At 42.0% G+C, this 18550-nt stretch overlaps 2 protein-coding genes across 2 annotated transcripts; both read left to right on the plus strand.

The window, feature by feature from the left end:
- The first annotated feature begins 89 nt into the window (after positions 1–89).
- atat1 (alpha tubulin acetyltransferase 1) lies at positions 90–6793 on the plus strand. Its single transcript, XM_076051482.1, has 10 exons — positions 90–534; positions 1446–1506; positions 1991–2082; positions 2616–2673; positions 2810–2923; positions 3270–3371; positions 3915–3960; positions 4338–4412; positions 4635–4818; positions 5699–6793. Exons 1-10 carry the CDS (start codon positions 443–445, stop codon positions 5730–5732), a joined length of 858 nt encoding a protein of 285 aa, XP_075907597.1. The 5' UTR covers positions 90–442; the 3' UTR covers positions 5733–6793.
- A 1950-nt stretch (positions 6794–8743) lies between these two features.
- On the plus strand, positions 8744–17782 carry cunh6orf136 (chromosome unknown C6orf136 homolog). Its single transcript, XM_076051476.1, has 7 exons — positions 8744–9220; positions 10858–11018; positions 12389–13060; positions 15181–15269; positions 15364–15564; positions 17260–17329; positions 17458–17782. Exons 2-7 carry the CDS (start codon positions 10878–10880, stop codon positions 17602–17604), a joined length of 1320 nt encoding a protein of 439 aa, XP_075907591.1. The 5' UTR covers positions 8744–9220; positions 10858–10877; the 3' UTR covers positions 17605–17782.
- The last annotated feature ends 768 nt before the right edge of the window (positions 17783–18550 follow it).

The raw sequence follows: 18550 nt of genomic DNA on the forward strand, positions 1-18550 counted from the left end.
CGCTCTGACGTGTCCCAGTAGTGGACCGAAGCACTTCAGTGACGTATCTACTAACGTATGTTGTCCATGGCGGTCTACTGGGCTTGTCGTCCGAACATGTGGTTTAACTAGACGCTGAGCGAGCCCATCACCACTAGATGGCGCCCATTCAGTCCACTGGTTATAGATTTTGTGCCCCTACAATTAAGCGAGTGTAAAATAGTAAAACAGTATCTGCTTTGGCTGCAGTACTTAATTCGATTCATGATACAGTATTCTGATAAGTGACGCGGCTTGTGATGGCAAGCTAGGATTCATTGAAAAAAGAAAGCAGAGAAAGTAGCTGGCTAACGCAGCTTTAGCTCCGCCACCACAACCACCACCACTACAAACACCGGCTCTATTTCCGAGGCAACCAACCGTCTGTCTCCATCCAAGCACTGCACTTTCCCTCATAGGAATCATGGAGTTTCCTTTTAACATCAACCACTTATTTCCTGACAGGGTGTCGGTTTTGGACTGCACCCTGGAAGCAGGTCCCAGGTCACCGAGGAGGTAAGTTGAGACAGTTTTCTCTCGATCGTCAGCAAACGTTGACACGTTTCCAAAACAAAGCAGAAGCCGAATAATAGAACCTGAATATCAGCGCCGCATCCGACCTTCCTCCGAATAACTGAAGGTTATGTTATGCTGTAAACCTGACAGGATTGACGTGCAATTCATGTTTTCTTTTTTTTTTTTTCTTTTTTTTTTAATGCCTTGATTCACGATGTGTTAAAAGACCGTGTCAGTCCTTCTGATATTTAGTATCCATTCTGCGGTCAAGACATCCAACTACACTGTCGGCACAAGATGCAAAGCTAGCCAACATTCCATTTCCGCTAGCTCTTTGTACAGGATTGTACACGAGCCATTATTAGGGTGACTGCTCATCACACCGGCACCGACAGAGAGAATCGCCCTTTTCTTGCATCTGCCTTTTATATCGCTGAGTACGGCTCAACTATTTATGGAGTAATAACGGTGCATACGAAATAGAAACAAAGAAATCGGCACTGTCATTGATTTTTGGAAACATACATACATACATACATACATACATACATACATACATACATACATACATACATACATACACTACCAGTCTTTAGTTTGGACACATACTTCTGATTGAATGGTTTTTCTTTCATTTCCATGACTATTGACATTGTAGATTTTCACTCAAGGCATCAAAACTATGAATGAACACATGTGGAATATGTATTAAACGAAAAAAAGTGCGATCTAACTCAAACAAGTATTATATTTTAGATGATCTAGAGTAGCCACCCTTCATATAAAATATATAGAACATAACATATTTAGGTATTTAACTTTTTTTTTCTTTTGTCACATAAATCCGTATATATTGGTCATATATTTGATGTCTTCTTATGTTGTGTCTTGTCTGTATGTTATCTCTCAAGGCCAGATCATCAAGCTTCCATTACCACTGTTATTGATGAACTTGGAAAAGCCTCAGCAAAGGTGAATGTTTTTCTTTCCAATTTTAAATGACAACTACTTGTTAATGAGTTTTTTGTGTATGTTTGAGCTGATTTAACATGTGACCCCAATCTGGAGCATCAAGGAATAAGGAAGTATTTGTTCATTTTTGTAATGCAAATTAAGTAGTTTTTCTTATCAACTAACATTAAATATTGAAACTCGTTCAACATTGATACCCCACATTCACCACCTAAGTGTCATCCACTTTAAACGTCTTCACTGCTAGGCTACCACCAGGGTTAATTTCTTTGATGAATAATATGCAAAAATTATTGATTGATGATGACCACCCTGGTTTAATGAATCCATAGACGCACTGTCCCTGACCGCCAAGTGATCCCACACAGACATGGCAGCCATGACACTACCCCCACACGCTGTTCGCTCCAATCATCAACTCTGTCTTCTTCTGCAATGTTGCTCTCTCTACTGTTCTAATAGAATTTCTGTTGGTCGTCTGCAGGCTCAGCAGCTGACTGCACCGATAACAAGTGCCTCCAAATTGCAGTCCCAGAGGCATGAACTCTACCTGCTGAAGGATGCAGAGAGAAATGGGTAAAAAAAACTTTATAATAAGTACACTGAATTAGGCATTAGTTCCGCATTAATAAGTACTGAATGCATCATTTTTTTTAAAATCATGTTTCTGATTTGAATACTCATTAGTATGTAGTTTAAAAACACTATGATAAAATAGTTATAAAATAAAATAAATTTGTGAGTTTTTAAAAAAACATCCACTGACACATTCACTAACCATTTGGCATGGACAAGCTTATTATTGAGAGTAAAACATTTAACTGTGTTTATAAACTGCATACTAATGAGTATTCATGTCAAAAACATGATTTATAAATGATGCATTCATTTATATATATATATAAATGTATAAAGTCAGTACATTTTTTACCATACAGTGCTTGTTGTCACACATTTCCTTTCTTATTAATAAATGATTTGCGAATGATCAATTGGAGGATTGAAACAGTCAGATTGACAGCAGCTCACACTTGTGTGCTTGTTTGTATTGGATTTTCTTTTTATTTTGTGTATTAACACATTTCCCTACTTCTCTTCTGTGCCTACAGTGGACAAGGCGTCATTGTGGGATTTATCAAGATTGGTTACAAGAAGCTATTTCTTCTCGTGAGTCAGCTTCTTTCTATAATTCTATGCATTATTCCTTATTTATCAGCAGCTTTTTTCTTCTATTTGTACACGCAAAGTTTTACAGGATTTAAGCTGCTGTAAAAATCTTCTTTTAATCTTTGGATTTTTGTAGGACAGCGTGGGCGAGCACGTTGAGGCGGAGCCTCTTTGCGTTCTGGATTTTTACATTGCTGAAAACTTGCAGCGACACGGCTATGGACTGGAGCTCTTTGATTTTATGCTGCAGGTGAGCAAAACATGGAAAGAAACATGTTTTTCAACCTGTTACAACCCAGGCACAGTATAAAACACACAGCAAATGCCAGCCAATATGAAATGACATGGTGTCGCTCACTAATTAAGGTCCATGTGGCCAGACAATGCTTTAGTCAATGTGAAAGATGAGATTGCAAATTCTGTACAAATTTGACAAAACGTCTGAACAAACATGTTGAGCACAAACCCAACAATATTCATCATATATCTTTAGCATGTCACGATTACTGTCCAGCTTGACCTTTCTTCACCTAACCCACCGCAGCTTCTTCACCAGTCTTACTGACTGGCATATTGACTTGTTTTTCCTCCTGCAGCACAGGACTCTAGATCCAGTTCTGATGGCTTACGACAGGCCCTCGGAAAAGTTCCTTTCTTTCCTGGCCAAGCATTACGACCTGACTCAAAGTGTTCCCCAGGTAGTGTACACTTCATGTCATTATTCACCAAATTACCAATGAAGCCAAAGCCAGTTCTAGTGAAACAGACAAGCCGAATGCTGTTAGGCTGCATATGAGTCTAATTCAGTGCAGAAGCAAAAATACAGCATTTCACTTTCATTGGACATTCTTATGAGGCATTGTAGACTTTTATAATGCTGCCACTGATATGCTGGGGAAAATACCTTTAGGTGTGGTGGTGTGGATCTTCCATTTGCAGCTGTACGTTAGACAAGGGAAGGGATGGAATAAGTGTCAGAGACGATAGATTGTGGACAGACGCAAACACATCTTGTTCATGTGACAAATCATTTGATCACTATTATTAGTAGCTGTAGGTAATGTTGGCGGTATATTAATTCATTCACCCAAAACTCTCGGCTCAGTTTTGAAAGACTGAATAAAGTAGATGGTGAATTCAACAAGTGAATGCTGTGTGAACGGAGTAAAACTGTGTATTCGCACTGAAGCCACAGTGTTTTTGTTCCCTCGTTTTACTTGAATTCCTTTTATCCCTCACAGGTTAACAACTTTGTGGTGTTTAAGAGCTTCTTCCTCAATAAATCAGGTAGCATTTCCAGTTGTGTTTGCCGCTATTTTTGTGTCATTATTTAGAAAGGCATGCGTTTCCTGGCTTTGTGCGGAACACATGCGACAACCCATTCTGACCGAGTTACGAATACAAGCGCGGTGCTTCAAAGCCCTTGCCTTGCTGTGTTAGTTTGACAGTAAAAGTGCACCTGTGTTTTCTTGTCATGGGATACTTTAAGAGTGGAAAACATCTCAATCAACCACCAGACAATACAAACTACATGTACATATCTCACACATTTCTAGCGTATCGTCGCATATTTCTTTTTATTCCTTGTTTCTCCAAAGCAAATGACAAATTTTGACCATTGAAAAGTCAAAGTTCATTTCACTCGAGTGTGTTTCCTTCTCCAGTGTCGCAGTCAAGGAAGGCTCCCGTAAATAACCTGGACAGGGAAATCAAACCATATTCTCTAACAGAAAGAGAAGGTAACTTTTCTCTTGACTTCTTTTATTTCTTATTATTTTGTACAGTTAATATGGACGCCATCGCCTGTCTGAATTGTCATCATCCTTATAATTACATTTGAGAACTTTAAAATTTCAAGGAATTATGTAACTTTAATTGTCGCTGCTTTGGTGATCCATGATCACAACATGATTGAATGTATTTATTTATATTGTATATTGTGTTTATTTTGTTGTGTGTAGTGGTTCGTCAGGAGCAGAGATCTCTTCCCTGGCCATTTGCCACCCATCATTCCCCCCAGCAGCAGGAGTATTTACATAATATTTCCCACACGGCTGCATTAAATGCTTCACCAAGAAGAGTTGCCGTTCAAGCCTCTCCCACTGCTAGCAGGGATCAGAGCCCGCAGTCCAAAGTAGACAGAAGGTAAAGAAACAACAGGAATACTGTGTACACACAGCACCTCTTGTACTTGTAGAGGCCAAAGGGAACTGCTATTCATCTTCTGACGTCTGAATGAATTTGGTATTAAAATAGTCATGCAAGTTTTTCTCTTCCTCGTGTGTATACAATATTGTGGCTGACTATGTATTTATAAATATATATATTATTTATTACCACCTGCATTGAATGGTCCAAGCATGACTGCGCTGAGTCCCTGAGCTCAGACTCATTGAACATCAGGCTACATCTGGGTCATACCCTCTGATACCACATTATTTTCCAGTGTTTTATGGGGACGGCTGGTTTGTTTTCAAACACATTCAACACAATTTAATTTCTTATTGGTAAGAATGATTTAAAAAATTAAACATGTGCTTTGATAATCTAAAAATGCCAGAAGGGCCCTTGTCGCAGTCACAGCTTGCACCTTATCATTAACCTTATTAATAATGCACATTACAGCCTGACAATCTCAATATAGCCCCACGTATTTAAACTATTAAATGCTGGTTAGCTTTTCATTTTTTGATTCTTTCAGAGACTTAAAATAACCTTTCAGTATAATGCAGTAATTTCACATTAGGAACATAATTTCCACAGCCACAATATATTCAGAGTGCTTTCTTTAGTTATTAATCCACACAACAGGTTAGTTCAATAAAACATGGGGTGCAAGTATCACACATGTCAAATGTTAGTCATGATTTTAAAGGGAAATAATTTATGACTCTTTATTTTCTGCTTGATCAAATCGTTCTAATGTGCTTTTCTTTTTTCTCTCCAACCCTCATGTTGTTGTTTCTCCATACTGTGTTCCCCCTCTGACACACATTTCATGTCAACCTGTCACTGCCTTCAACAGTTACCCTGGAAGATTGCAGCATGGCCTGAACTGACACCACTGTAGCACTGCCATTGTTGCATCTTCCCTTTTCATTGCGGTGGCCTTTAGTTTGACAGGGTTAGGATTAACCCTATATTGTTTTAATGGCAGTAACAAGGGGGTCGTGCTGCTGTAATAATGCCTGGTGATCAAGGCCAGTAGGTGTCAGCAGGCTCACACTTCTTTTAGTAACTCCTTGTTTTTAAAGCAAAGTCAACATAATAGCCGTCTTATTTTGTTGCTTTGTTAGTTAGATTGTGTGTCCGTTTGTTTGTTTGTTGTACCACTGCCCTTCTTGCCTTTTTTTTTTCTGCCTTTTTTGTTTGTTTTTCTTTTCTCTCATAGCTAAAAGCTTCTTCGCACAATTTGCTACCTGCATCAATACCATAATCAGCTTATGAGGCAGACTCCTGCAAGGCACGATTTCTGGTGGCGGCACTAATGGCCCCACATAATAGGGAAAGTATTCATTTGATTCCCTGCTGATTTTATAAGTGAACCCACTCAAGCGGGGTACGCGCACATGAGGATTTTGTAAATCTTAAGAGATTTTTTTTACAAAGGATTTTGTAAAACTTGATTTTTATTTTTTTTTTTGTATTTGTCAGAGACCCCAGACATCCGTGATAAAATCAGGCTTTGAACACTTTTGATCACACTGTGTGTGGTGTGCTCCAATATTCTTAACACCACACATAAAATGATTCTGTCCCACAAATGATCTGTAATCTAGTCCTCCAGGAACTAAACACCTGATGAGACAAAAACGAAGAAGACACACAACAACAACTGATGAACACAACTTGAAACATGGCTTATTCGTTTTCTTTATGAATTTGTTTAGACGGGACAGTGCATATTAATGAACACTGGGTACATGAGTACTCACTGTACGTACACCAAACTTAGCACTGCTGCTAAATTTCAGTCCCAAAAACAATACAACAATTGACATTAAAAGTCCATAAACATCCACAAGTCCATAAACATGCACTCATAATAACCATACATATATTCTTGCACACGTATTTGCCATAAACATTTGCACACAATAATTATCCCCAGCCATATATGTCAAATGGCCGGTGCTTGTGCACCGGCCATAGACATACAACTGCACACACAAAAAAGACCCAGATTAAACATAGGTGCCCACAAGTTTGTTTGTCTTATTTCCAGTCTGTAAATTGACCTTTAAAAGTCCTAAAAGTCACACACTCTCTAATATTAGTGGGTAGCTTGTTCCGTTTTAAACATCCTTGGTCTTTGAAGTGTTTCACACAAAATCCAAGGGTCGGGACTGACAGTCGTAAATATTACACTTGTTCAATATTTATGATTGTCGGAGCAGATCATCAGGACAAATTGACTCCTCACGCGCCTCAGACCTGGAGATCATTTTAAAGGATAATCTTATAAAACATAAAATAATCTGGCATTTCCATCCTTGGTTGGGAAGGGGCAAAGTTGGACAAAAATCCCATTGTCTTCATGTGTTCCCCACTTTACATTCAGTCCATCATTGTGAAGGCTGGGTTATTAAAACAAAACAAGCAAAAATAAAACAATGTAAGTCAAAATTATAATTAATTTAGAAAGTGAAACGAGTGCCCCGACAGTCGGTTCTATTTCAACCTCTCCTCCATCTTTTGCAAGACCTAATGTACGTCAACGGACATTAGAGACAGGACTGTAGATCTGCACAAGGCAGGAAGTGATAGCAAGACAAGAGGCTCGGTGAGGAGGAGACAACTGCTGTGACTATTTCAGAGTGGAAGAAAAACAAAATAAACCATCAACTGTTCCCAGTTCTGAGATCAATGGAGCTCAGTGGAAGAACACAGGATGAAAACGTATGATCTCCAGGCAGTTGGGACGACAGTCACTAGGAAAACTAGTTCAAGGAGAACTTATTCATGTCTGGCTGAGGAGATCAGGATGTGGTCAGGTGAGAGCAATGTGTCAACTTGACTTGCTGTATTAAGCATATTTGGAAGAAGGACCTTCACCAGGACCTCACCATCATCCATCTACTATCAAGCTTGGGGGTGGAACCTCATGGAGCTCTAGTTAATATAGGGCTGCTCATGGTACAGGATAACCTCAGCTCGTTGAAGGGCTGGATGGGACCACACGTTGGAAACAGCCTTCCTTCAGTCTCTCGAAGAAGCACCAGTGGAAGTTGGGGAACGACCTCCTCACCTGTCAAATGGATCTGGTGGACGAGTCTGTTTTGAAATCCAACCTGGTGAACAACTTCTAGAAAAAATGCTGATTGACTGTCTGTTTGGCTGACCCATTCAAATAAAATGCCAACCTTTGATGTGTTTTTCTTTTATCCGTCTTTTTCTTTCCTTTCCTCTCTCTATTTCAGTGAACCTACTGTAAACGTATATATATCATGCCATGTTAAAATTGGTAAGCAAACTTCCCAAAACATATTTCATCCCAGCTTTACAATAAAATGGTGGACGGTTTTTGCTGATGTCCTTGTAGAAATGATAAGTATGTGATTGAAAGGTGACAAGAATTTGGTTGGAGGTGTTGGGCTTCTTTAAGCAGAGAGGTTGAGAAGGAGGCAGAAGAAGGCAGGGTTGTCAAACCTGACTAAAACCTCTCCTGGCGGCTCAGACCCTACGCTCTACCACTCCATCATCACTCCTTTAATGGAGTGAAGGACAGGGGGAAGAAAGAAAAGATAAGGATTTGCCTTAAATTATGGATAGTATAAGACAGGCAGCCTGTTAAGTGTTTAAATTCGGCCCACCAAACTTAATAGTAAGTCATAAACTGCTTTATTTCCTCCATGTTTCCAGTGTTTTCAGAGTCATTTCGATAAAGAGCTAAACACTGGGGCTTCAAAGACACTGATTTATTTGCAACTTTGCTTTGCTTCATTTTCAATTGACATTAAAGCAACATGTTTTCTGAGAGTGAAGAGCTTTGAAAGTTATCAGGAGGATCTTCAAGTCCATTTTTAGTATGAACTGGAAGCCAATGTAAAGATACTAGGACTGGTGTAATGTGTTGTCTCTTCCCAGTTCGACTAAGTAGCAACACTTAATTTTTTTTTTTTTTTTTACTCTTAAAAAAAATTACTCTTCACATTTTGTCATTTGTCTGTATTTTTTCACTCTTCTAAATGTTCCCCTCCATGTCCCTTTAGGGGCTCCGTAGCCTCCGAACATTCTGGCAGAATGAAAGCACACAAATATGTGTCTTTGACACTCTGAGCCAGTGGGGGGCGGTATGCGCCGTGTCAAACCAGTCACAAGGAAAAAGCGAAGAAGAGCCACCATTTATGGCAGCGGTGTGAAGAGAGGAAAGTACGATGAGTTTTTAAGGTGTGTTGCCGGGCAAGGACACATGAAGCTGTTTCAAAGTTAGCCCCAGATCGCTGCTTTGGTGTCACTGAACACAAGATTCCACCTGAGCAGAAGATTTCCACCTCGTCGTCAACTGGCTTCTTCACACGTACTCGATATTCCTCCGTCTGCGAAGGTAACGTGAGCTAGACAGTGAAGGAGGCATCGCTTGACCGCTGCAGAGCTCGATTGAGGCTAGTTTGTGTGAAAGTTAGCGCTGTCGGCGGTGAAATGTGAACTGTGAAATGCTGTTTGCGTGGAAACATCTGGACATTGCGTCCGAATTAGGCGCTGCCTTCAGAAATGGTTTCACAATTGCGCTTTGGTGGGTGTTTTTGTGTTGAATTTTCTAGCATGGTGTTCTTGAATGCAGCCTGAAGAGCCGCTATGGTTACAAAATACACATTTCCCCTCCACTGATCTCAATTCATTGGTACATGCTATGCTAGCAACACGAATGACCTTTTTTTGCCTTCACGTGACTTGGATCTATTTTAAATCACATTGCAAATCATATGAAGTTCTAAACTTTCACTCGTGTTCAAATGTGTGTTTGTTCAAGGTTGTAATACTGTAACCTATAGTTCACATGACTTTGATTTAATTTATTTTTTAGACCGTTTTGTTATTGATTTGTAGATTGACGTGTGAGTGTGTGCAGGGATTGGGGGCGGGGCAAGGAAGTCATGACCCTTAGTCACGCTACCACTACCCCCACTTTCAAATTCATCACGACTGGTTGGGGACTGAGGGTCTCTCTCTCTCTCTCTCTCTCTCTCTCCACACACACACACACGAAACTAGTCCAGGAACAATCAAGTAGTCAATCAGCATATATTTGTCGTCATCAGTGGGAATGAAGTCAAGTTATATAGTATAACAGTGACAGATGGGAGAAAGCAGCCTGATATGAAGTACCGATTCAGTGCTTCATCAGCTGATGAGGTTCTTCATCGACCTGCGTCAATCTGTCAGACTTGAGGAGTCGAGGCGCCTCCTGCTGTCATTTCACAGGAATGGCAAACAGCGGCACCCTCTCTCTTGCTAAGTGATGTCATTATTATGTCCTTGTTTGCTCAGTGGAAGTTGAATGCTCGTTAACTTTATAGAGCGTAAGGTCATGAAGAGATTATTTGTTACAGAATACGTGCAGTGAAAAATGACGTCTTGGCGGTGAAATCATCGTCGTGTATTTTAGCGGCGGGCGCTGTGGCCAAAAATAACCATGTCACAATCCTGAAGGAAAATAACAATCTAGATTTTAGCACTGTTTTCTAAATAGATAAGAATTTTTTCCCCAGCTTTGCATGGGAAGCACTGAACAGCTCCTCACTAACAGGGGCTGTCTGGTTTGTTTAGTAAAATGTATAAAATTATACATTTTACTACATTTTATTCAATATGTTTATATTATAAATTATCTTAATTTTTTCCACAGAAGTTGTGAAACATAACAGTTATGACACCAACAATAATGCCACATTAACACAAGTCATCGCAGTGATCTATCTGTCTCTCCCATCCTGATGCTGAGAGTCAGACGGATAAAGACGGGTTTGAACCTCATCGCTTCATCTTCACCGTGTTTAATGTCTGTTTACAATGACATGCCACTTACACCCTTTCTGTTACACCTCAAGACATCCAATTTATGTATTTATGCATATACTAATACTGAATAAACTAATGCTAATTGTATGGATGTGTATAAATCATGGGTAGGAATTGTTAAAAATACGTAACTTATGAAGTACTTTGTTTTGTTTTTGACAGCTTCCCATGTGCTTTGGGTGATGGTCAGCTGCTTGGTGGGACTGAGTCGGCCTCCTTGGAGAATGTCTGCATGCAGAGGGAGCTTTGCCTTCTGGGTGACCTGTGTCTGCAGACATGGCAGAAGGCAGCCCATCAAAACCCAGGACTGGATTCCCAGCCAGGTGATTTTAAAACTTGACGCGCGCACACTGACCGACATGCCCCTATTTTTCCTCACCACAGATCAATGTGCACAATGTAAACTAATATTCCCTGAATTAGAAGTGGGATATCATCATTTTATCATGAAAAATGGATCACAACCTGTGCCGTGTCTCGCTCGGCCCTCCCAACTCGCTGTTCACCAAAGTCAGTGTGCACCATTGTCCTATTTTGTTGTCGGCTCTTGCAAACTGCACACAATTTCTGGTGGGCATGGGCAACACTGATCCCACAACCACTTCAATTACCAGGCAAAAAGTTTTTTTTTATTTTGTTGCTAAACTACAAAAGAGACTCAAGTTATTGCAAATCTATAGTTTTTATTTTAGAAATGAGCAAAGAAATGTATCCGAGGTTTCTAGCACTGGCGGAGCGTCAGGGAGGGCTGAGGGGACGGTCGCCCTCGGGCCCGGGACCCAGTAGGGCCCAGGACCCATTAGGGCCCGTCGCCCAGGCGGCAGGCACCGCCTCCCGCCTGCTGCCTCGCGCAACTGACGTTTGTTGCATCTTGCTTGAACCGTCCCACCCAGAGCGGCTAGCGCGTCACATGTGCTGTGCTGTTGCTGGGACCGAACCCCTCCATGCAGACACGGGGGTGGAAACACTCGCACCTACCATTTGGGCCCCATGCGACCTACTGTTTAACGGCCCCTATCAGGCTCGGGTCCTTGGAATCTTCCTAACCCCCCCTGGCTATTTTGTTCGCCCTAATCCTCTTTGTGTGAAAGATGAACCCGAAGTCGTATGCAGCGGTTAATTTCCGACCCCCGGTACGCCGTCGTAGCAGCGGTGATTTTGGGGACGCAGCGGCTGCTAGCTGCTCCAGAGGAGAGCCAGACCTGACGCTTGACCACCCCCCCATCATATGGGACATCACTTGAAACTAGATTGTACTACTTGCACTTATCCGGCCTTAGTTGGAAATAAATAAGGAATAATGAAACGGGGGAGATGTTCTGCAAAGGAATAATAGATTTGTATGACTTTTTCCGGGGTGTTTTTTTTTTTTTTTTGCCAGAAAATATTAATTCCATGGCGATTCAAAATCAATTTGTCATTACTATCATTTTTTTTGCTGATAAAATTTTACAATAAAGTATTGCATTGCAGCTTGTAACCCATCCAGCCTCTCTACATGAGCAACCTTGCTGGAAATAATCGCCAAAAGTTTTTACGGCAAAGCTATTTCCTAAAAAGATTTTACTCACACTCTGATTTTGAGTATACAAACCTGATGACAAATGTTAATAAAAAAAAGTTATTTCAAGTTGCGTCTTTTCATATATACATATATATATATATATATATATATACATTCTGTCTTCTTCAGGCAGTTGACTGGCAGTGGGTCCACCAGCGGCGGACACTGAGCAGAGCATCATGGGCTCTGGGACCACCCAACACCTTGAGATACCGCAACATAAAGCAGCCGTCACTCTCACACCTGTTCTACACTGCCAAGGCCCAGCGAGGAGCGTCTGAAGAGGGCGAGTGGGACGAGTCTCTCAGCGTGTGTGTCATGGTGCAACAGAGCGAGTCCAACAGCCTTCACACCCTGCTGGAGATCCCTCTGTCCCAGTACATCAAACTGGGAGACGTCTTCAATCTGGGCTCGCAGAGGTCCTCTGAGCTCTTCCTCCCGCTGACCATGGTTGACGGCAGGAGGGAGGATGACATCAGCGTTGAGAGTTCCCTGTCGCGCGGCGTAGACGCAGCTGAACGAGAGCACGGCTGTTTCAGGAGCCTGTTTGAAGCGGAGAGGTGTCCTGCGCCTTTTATGAACGGATCCCAGTTTTATTGTTTCCACTGCCCTGGCACACAGCCTGCCAGTGAGCTGCACTGTAGGAAGGAGGCTGGACTTGACCAGAGCAGTGAAGATTTGCACATACTACTTTCTTCATACCTGTGTAGCCACGGACAACAAGCGAGCGCAGTCCACACAGAAGGAGATGGTGAAAGGGAGGAGCAAATGGCCTTGATGTATGAAAGACTGAGGATAGAGGTAAGAATGCATCTCATGTCAATCACACTGTTTTCTAAACGAGAAAAAAAAAATCATTCTGTGTTCAACGTTGTCATAGCTGTTTGGAAAGTCAAACTAGTGGCTTCTTGAAGAAAATGAATCAGTGATCAGCAGTCATGCTCTTAACATGTAAGATAATGTTGGTGCATAAACAAGAGAGCAAGGATGCTATCAACTATAATAACTATAACTGTAATAAAACAATCATTTCTTGGACGTGGACACACACTACCAGTCAACAGTTTGGACACGCCCTCTCAGGGAATTTATTTTTTTCTACACTGCAGATAGATAATGAAGACATCAATCAATCAATCAACTTTTATTGCGCTAAATCACATCCAAGGGCGTCTCAAAGCGCTTTGTACGCTTTGGATTGTATTTATTTAGCTCTTTTCATAACATACATTGAAGCCATAATTCATTCACACTGGTGGTGGAGCTCCATGTGTAGCCACAGCTGCACTGGCGGGGGCAGACTGACGGGGGTGTGGCAGCCAATCATCTGACATGCCTATGAGAGCCTTATGTGTAAGTGGGCAATTAAATAAAGGACTTGTTTTCTCCATCGGATGGACTTTATATATGTGCACATAGACCGAGCCATTCCCAGAGCAAACATGCTAATTTTTTTTCAAATTGTTTGCCAGTGGATCGTGGACGTGAATTACGAGGAATCTGAAGAGGTCAACTGTTGAATTGCTTTGCTGTCACATGTTATTGTGTTATGTGTCACTGGGAATAAAGTGTTGGATGAAGAGTAAAAAAGCAGAAGAGATGGAAGAAGCTGAGAGAGTGGCAGTGAAACTAAAGGGCTCCCGCAGGACAAAGCCAGGTGTGTTGACGGCTGCTTTTCACACCCTTTAAAACACTGCGGCTTAAACAGCCTCGTCACATCAGACCAACGAAGTGACCAACAGGTAACAGTTGACCAATGAAGCTGTTCCAGTTAAACGCATTCACACCAACTACTTCAGATCAGTCGTCGCGTACCCTCACCGTGGATAAAGCGCAAAGAAATGCGCATGAATCAGCTCTCAGGTTAAAGGTGATGGATCTGGCTGTCGAAGAAAGAAACGGAGCTGCTGTGTATCGATGAATGGGTGGTAAGACGGCAGCGTGGACTCGGTGCTAAAAGACTCGCAAGGCTTTCAGAGGGAAGAAAAGCAGACGGCCCAATCTTGAAAAATTTCTGAAGGTGAAGATCCACCTTTGAGCAAAAACAGTCGCCACCAGAATTAATATTCAAGATTTTAGAGGCGGACCAGCGAGTTGTCTCAGATTCATGAGATGAAAAGTCTTGTCCATCAGGCCATGGATGAGTCTCTGCCTGCAACTTCCTCTCCGTTAGGAAGAAAAAGTCGCAAACTGCCGCGAATTCACTCAAAACAAACACAGCCGAGAATTCCATTGGACCAAAGCACATCAGAAATATGGATGAAGTACCTTTGATGTTTGACCTGCCTCTCACAAGGAGTCTTAACGAGGAAGGTGAAATGTCCGTCACGCTGAAAACTACTGGCCATGAGAGAACGCATTTCATTTTAGACAAAAGCTGCCACCAATGTGATGTTTCAGCGAAGGACGAAGCCGAAAGAAAAACCACTGAAAGTCATCGTTGGGAAAGTCGGAAAGAAAAGGAAGAAAGAAGGAAACTGGAAGAGGAACATTGAAAGCAGTGTCAAAGGAACCGCTGCACTGAAAATCGGTTGAGAAATATGACAGAATGTGTGACACGGAAAATGCTCTTGCAATGCACACACGATGCCAAGACCCCTAGAGATGCAGTGAATCACTATCAAGACAAAATGGATGAAAGACATTCCAGGTCTCGCCACCTGCTGCATCATTTTTTCCACTTTCACTTCTGGAGTATCTTTGATGGCGCCCTTCTGTAGGGTGATCGTTTTCATCTGCATCAAATTACGCAGCATCCTTTAGTTACGAATACATCACCTCCTCATCATCAGGAAAGATATCCGAGACCACCCTCCCCCACCTTTGATCTGATGTTTCCTAAGTCTTCTGCTAATTCTTTTGAGCAGTGAACTTTAGACGTGCTGCCACCTAATTGCAGTTATTTTCTGCTCGCTTTGCAGCTTCCAGCATTTTTTATGAAGAGCCACGACTACACTATGTACTCAAATGATGTGGAATTTATTAATGGACTCCTAAATACAAAGACCAGGTAAATAAATCGGGTCAACCATTTAACCTTTATACATTTCAGCGTGAACCCTTGATTGTTATTTGCACCTAACTTGATGTTGTGCCTCATGCAGAGGCCGTGTAATATACCAGCTCGCTCTCTCCCTGTGGCGCCTGCTGGGCCTGTGTTGCTGTGCCGAGGCTCGTCTGGAGGTGCTGAAGCTCACCAAACACCTGGAAGATGGGACCATCAGGGCTCGCTGGAGGTTCCGTGGCCTCCCCTTCCACTCGCTACTCTTGCACTTCTATCAGAAAGACAAATCTCATTTATACAGGTGTGTGTGTCCCCGCAGTAGCGCTGCACGAGAAGCAACGGGTCGCAGAAAGCTGTCTCGTATGTGGCCCGCTGAGCGAATGATCTTGTGAACAACCAATCTGCCCCCAGTGAGGTTTCGGCATTGCCGCGCTGCTTTTCCCAGGTTTTCAAATGGTATTTGGTCGTTGTTTGCACCCAGAGTCTGCTGGGTTCACGGCAGAATTCAATTCTGAGTTGTTTTTTTATCATATTAAAGTGATCAAGGATAGGCATATAACTGTGTGGACTTACTCAAAGGGAAATATGCGAAAGTGGCAATGTAAGTGCACAATGCCACGAGCATGTAAATGTCGCGTCAGCAAGCTGGATATGCTAACATTGGCAGTATATGTTGTTACCAGAACTGTTAAATGTTGCCGGGTTGCGTTTCCAAGGGTGGCACTCCGACACTGAATTCCAAAGAGACTTTTTGTTTAGTTTCATTTATCCAAAGTAAGCTAAAATAAACCTAAAGCAGACTTCAGCCGGCTTAACTGAACCCAGGGGGCAAATCACTCCAGCTGAGTCTCTCACTGGATCAGGTCTCCACAGGAGGCTTTTTCTAATGTTTAAAGGGGAACAGGTGTAATATCACTGGTGATTGATCTGGTAAAACTATAGCTGAGTTTTCAATGTGTTTGATCATTGCAACGAAAGAGCTGTCCATCATCTTCCGAGGGAAGAAGATGACGTGTGGTTGATCTGTTCAACAATCTCTGCAGGTTCTGCTAGGAGTTCTGTACTGGGTCGGGGACCTGCAAAAACAGCTGCTTTGCAGGTGTTTCAAAAAAACAACATTTTTTTCCCCGGTTTGGATCTTCTCTTCTTCTTCTTCTTCTTCTTCTTCTTCTTCTGCCGCTTATCCGGGGTCGGGTCGCGGGGGCAGCAGCCTTAGCAGAGATGCCCAGACCTCCCTGGCCCCAGTCACCTCCTCCAGCTCATCCGGTGGGACCCCAAGGCGTTCCCAGGTCAGCCGGGAGACATAGTCCCTCCAGCGTGTCCTGGGTCTTCCCCGAGGCCTCCTCCCGGTGGGACATGCCCGGAACACCTGCCCAGGGAGGCGTCCAGGAGGCATCCGGAACAGATGCCCGAGCCACCTCAGCTGGCTCCTCTCGATGCGGAGGAGCAGCGGCTCTACTCCGAGCTCCTCCCGGGTGGCTGAGCTTCTCACCCTGTCCCTCAGGGTACGCCCAGCCACCCTGCGGAGGAAACTCATTTCGGCCGCTTGTATTCGCGATCTTGTTCTTTCGGTTTGGATCTGTGTGGGAAAAATAAGATGTGGGTCAGATCTTGTGGGTTTTATGTAAACGCACCAGAGTCTTTAAAAAGCTAAACTCCAGAGAACTGTCTTGGTCATTATTGACTCCCTCAGGATGGCTTCCACTTCTTCACAACGCTCACTGGTTCAGCCGTTCAAACGCATTTCACCATCTAATAACTCAACTCGTGATTGGACGAGAGAATCAACATGGCTGCCACAAAGCTATAATAGACTGACATGAGATTGGCTTTTCCTCCTTTTAAGCTGTTCTGACCCAGTCTTTGCTTTTGAGTTTGTATTTTATTATGATATTATTTGTGTTTTGTTTTTTTTTATTCCATTTTGTATTATTTCTGTCATCTGCCTAAATTTTTGCTGCAAATCCAGTAACTTCCTCTTTGTCTTTGGTTTCAGGATGTATGATGCCTTCTCCACCTTTTACATTGGAAAGGATGGCCTCATTTGTTGTCACAAAGTTGAAAAGGTCAGTAGCTGACAGTGAAGCTGTTGACTACGCAGTCAACTGTAGGCTCCTGTCTTCAGGCTGAAGTGACTTCAGATGAATGTGTCGTCCCTAGATGACCTGCAAATAATTTTCTGGTCTTTTTCCAGACGATGCCAGCTGAACCACCGCTTCGCCTGCCGGAAATAACCACTTTAGTAGCAGGAGCCCTGGTTGCACTTGGGGTCAAGGAGCACCGGCCTGCCCTCAACCTGCTGCCCTCGCTCTTGTCTTCGCTACGGCAGATCAGAAACTAACCCGTTCAAATGTTAAAGGAGTCCGATCTATAAAAATTTAACTATTTATTGAAAATCCACAAAGATTTTTTTTTTTTAATTTGTAACATAGGAACACGAGACGTTAAGCTGGTATGAACGCAGTGTAAAAATCTCATGTTGCTTCTGAGTGAAGTACAAAGTAAAATGTTGAACTGCTTTCCCTACGTGTGTTGTCTTTTTTTGTGTTTGGTTTTATTTGATCTATTGGGTGGAATGAATTGCAACACCAACCTGGGTTTCTGATTGTTATTATTATCACTAGTAGTTGTTTTAACCAGTCTTTTGTAGTACTTTTTCTAAAGCATTGCATTTTAGTTTGGTTTTATTGGCACCACATAAGAAAATAACACAAACTTGACAAAATAATACTGCATACCAATATGGTCACAGTGGGTTGTAAAATGTGCCAGACGGGGGTAGTGGAGCAGCAGCAGATGGATGGAGTGTTTTGGTGAGCCACCTCATTGGAGGAAACAACAGAAAACATGTTGCTTTAATGTCAATTGAAAATGTGTTAAAAAAAAAAAAAAAAAAAGTGTTACAACAAAATATCTGTCCCACAGTATTTAGCTCTTTATTGAAATTAAATTTAATAATTTAATTAAATGTAATTTACATTAAAACACTGAAGAAATTGATGAAATACAGCTATTTTATGATTTACTTACTACTAGTATAATTTCCTGAAGTTCGGCCACCTGGATTAAAAAGCTTAACGGGCCACATTTGGCCCCTGGGCATAGTTTGCCCACCACTGGGTTCGAGCCTAGGCATGAAATTAAACAAGATCAAATATAAAATCTAGAGACTTTCAAATACAGCATTACATATGGATGCAAACAAAAGAAAAAAGTAACAAAAATGTGAACAGAGAAAAATAAATGACATAAATTTAAGTGTTACAATTGTGCAACAAAACTGACTG

The sequence above is a fragment of the Nelusetta ayraudi genome, unplaced genomic scaffold, assembly GCF_046127955.1.
Source record: "Nelusetta ayraudi isolate G7.1 ecotype Tasmania unplaced genomic scaffold, CSIRO-AGI_Nayr_v1 ptg000135l, whole genome shotgun sequence".
Classification (NCBI taxonomy): domain Eukaryota; kingdom Metazoa; phylum Chordata; class Actinopteri; order Tetraodontiformes; family Monacanthidae; genus Nelusetta; species Nelusetta ayraudi.

Coding starts and splice junctions, on each gene's coding strand:
- atat1 (XM_076051482.1), top strand. CDS start 443: ATGGAGTTTCCTTTTAACATCAACCACTTATTTCCTGACAGGGTGTCG. Junction 2,674..2,809: donor ACAAGAAGCTATTTCTTCTC/GTGAGTCAGCTT, acceptor GGATTTTTGTAG/GACAGCGTGGGCGAGCACGT. Junction 3,961..4,337: donor CTTCTTCCTCAATAAATCAG/GTAGCATTTCCA, acceptor TTCCTTCTCCAG/TGTCGCAGTCAAGGAAGGCT.
- cunh6orf136 (XM_076051476.1), top strand. CDS start 10,878: ATGGTCAGCTGCTTGGTGGGACTGAGTCGGCCTCCTTGGAGAATGTCT. Junction 13,061..15,180: donor ATGAAAGACTGAGGATAGAG/GTAAGAATGCAT, acceptor CTCGCTTTGCAG/CTTCCAGCATTTTTTATGAA. Junction 17,330..17,457: donor GTTGTCACAAAGTTGAAAAG/GTCAGTAGCTGA, acceptor GTCTTTTTCCAG/ACGATGCCAGCTGAACCACC.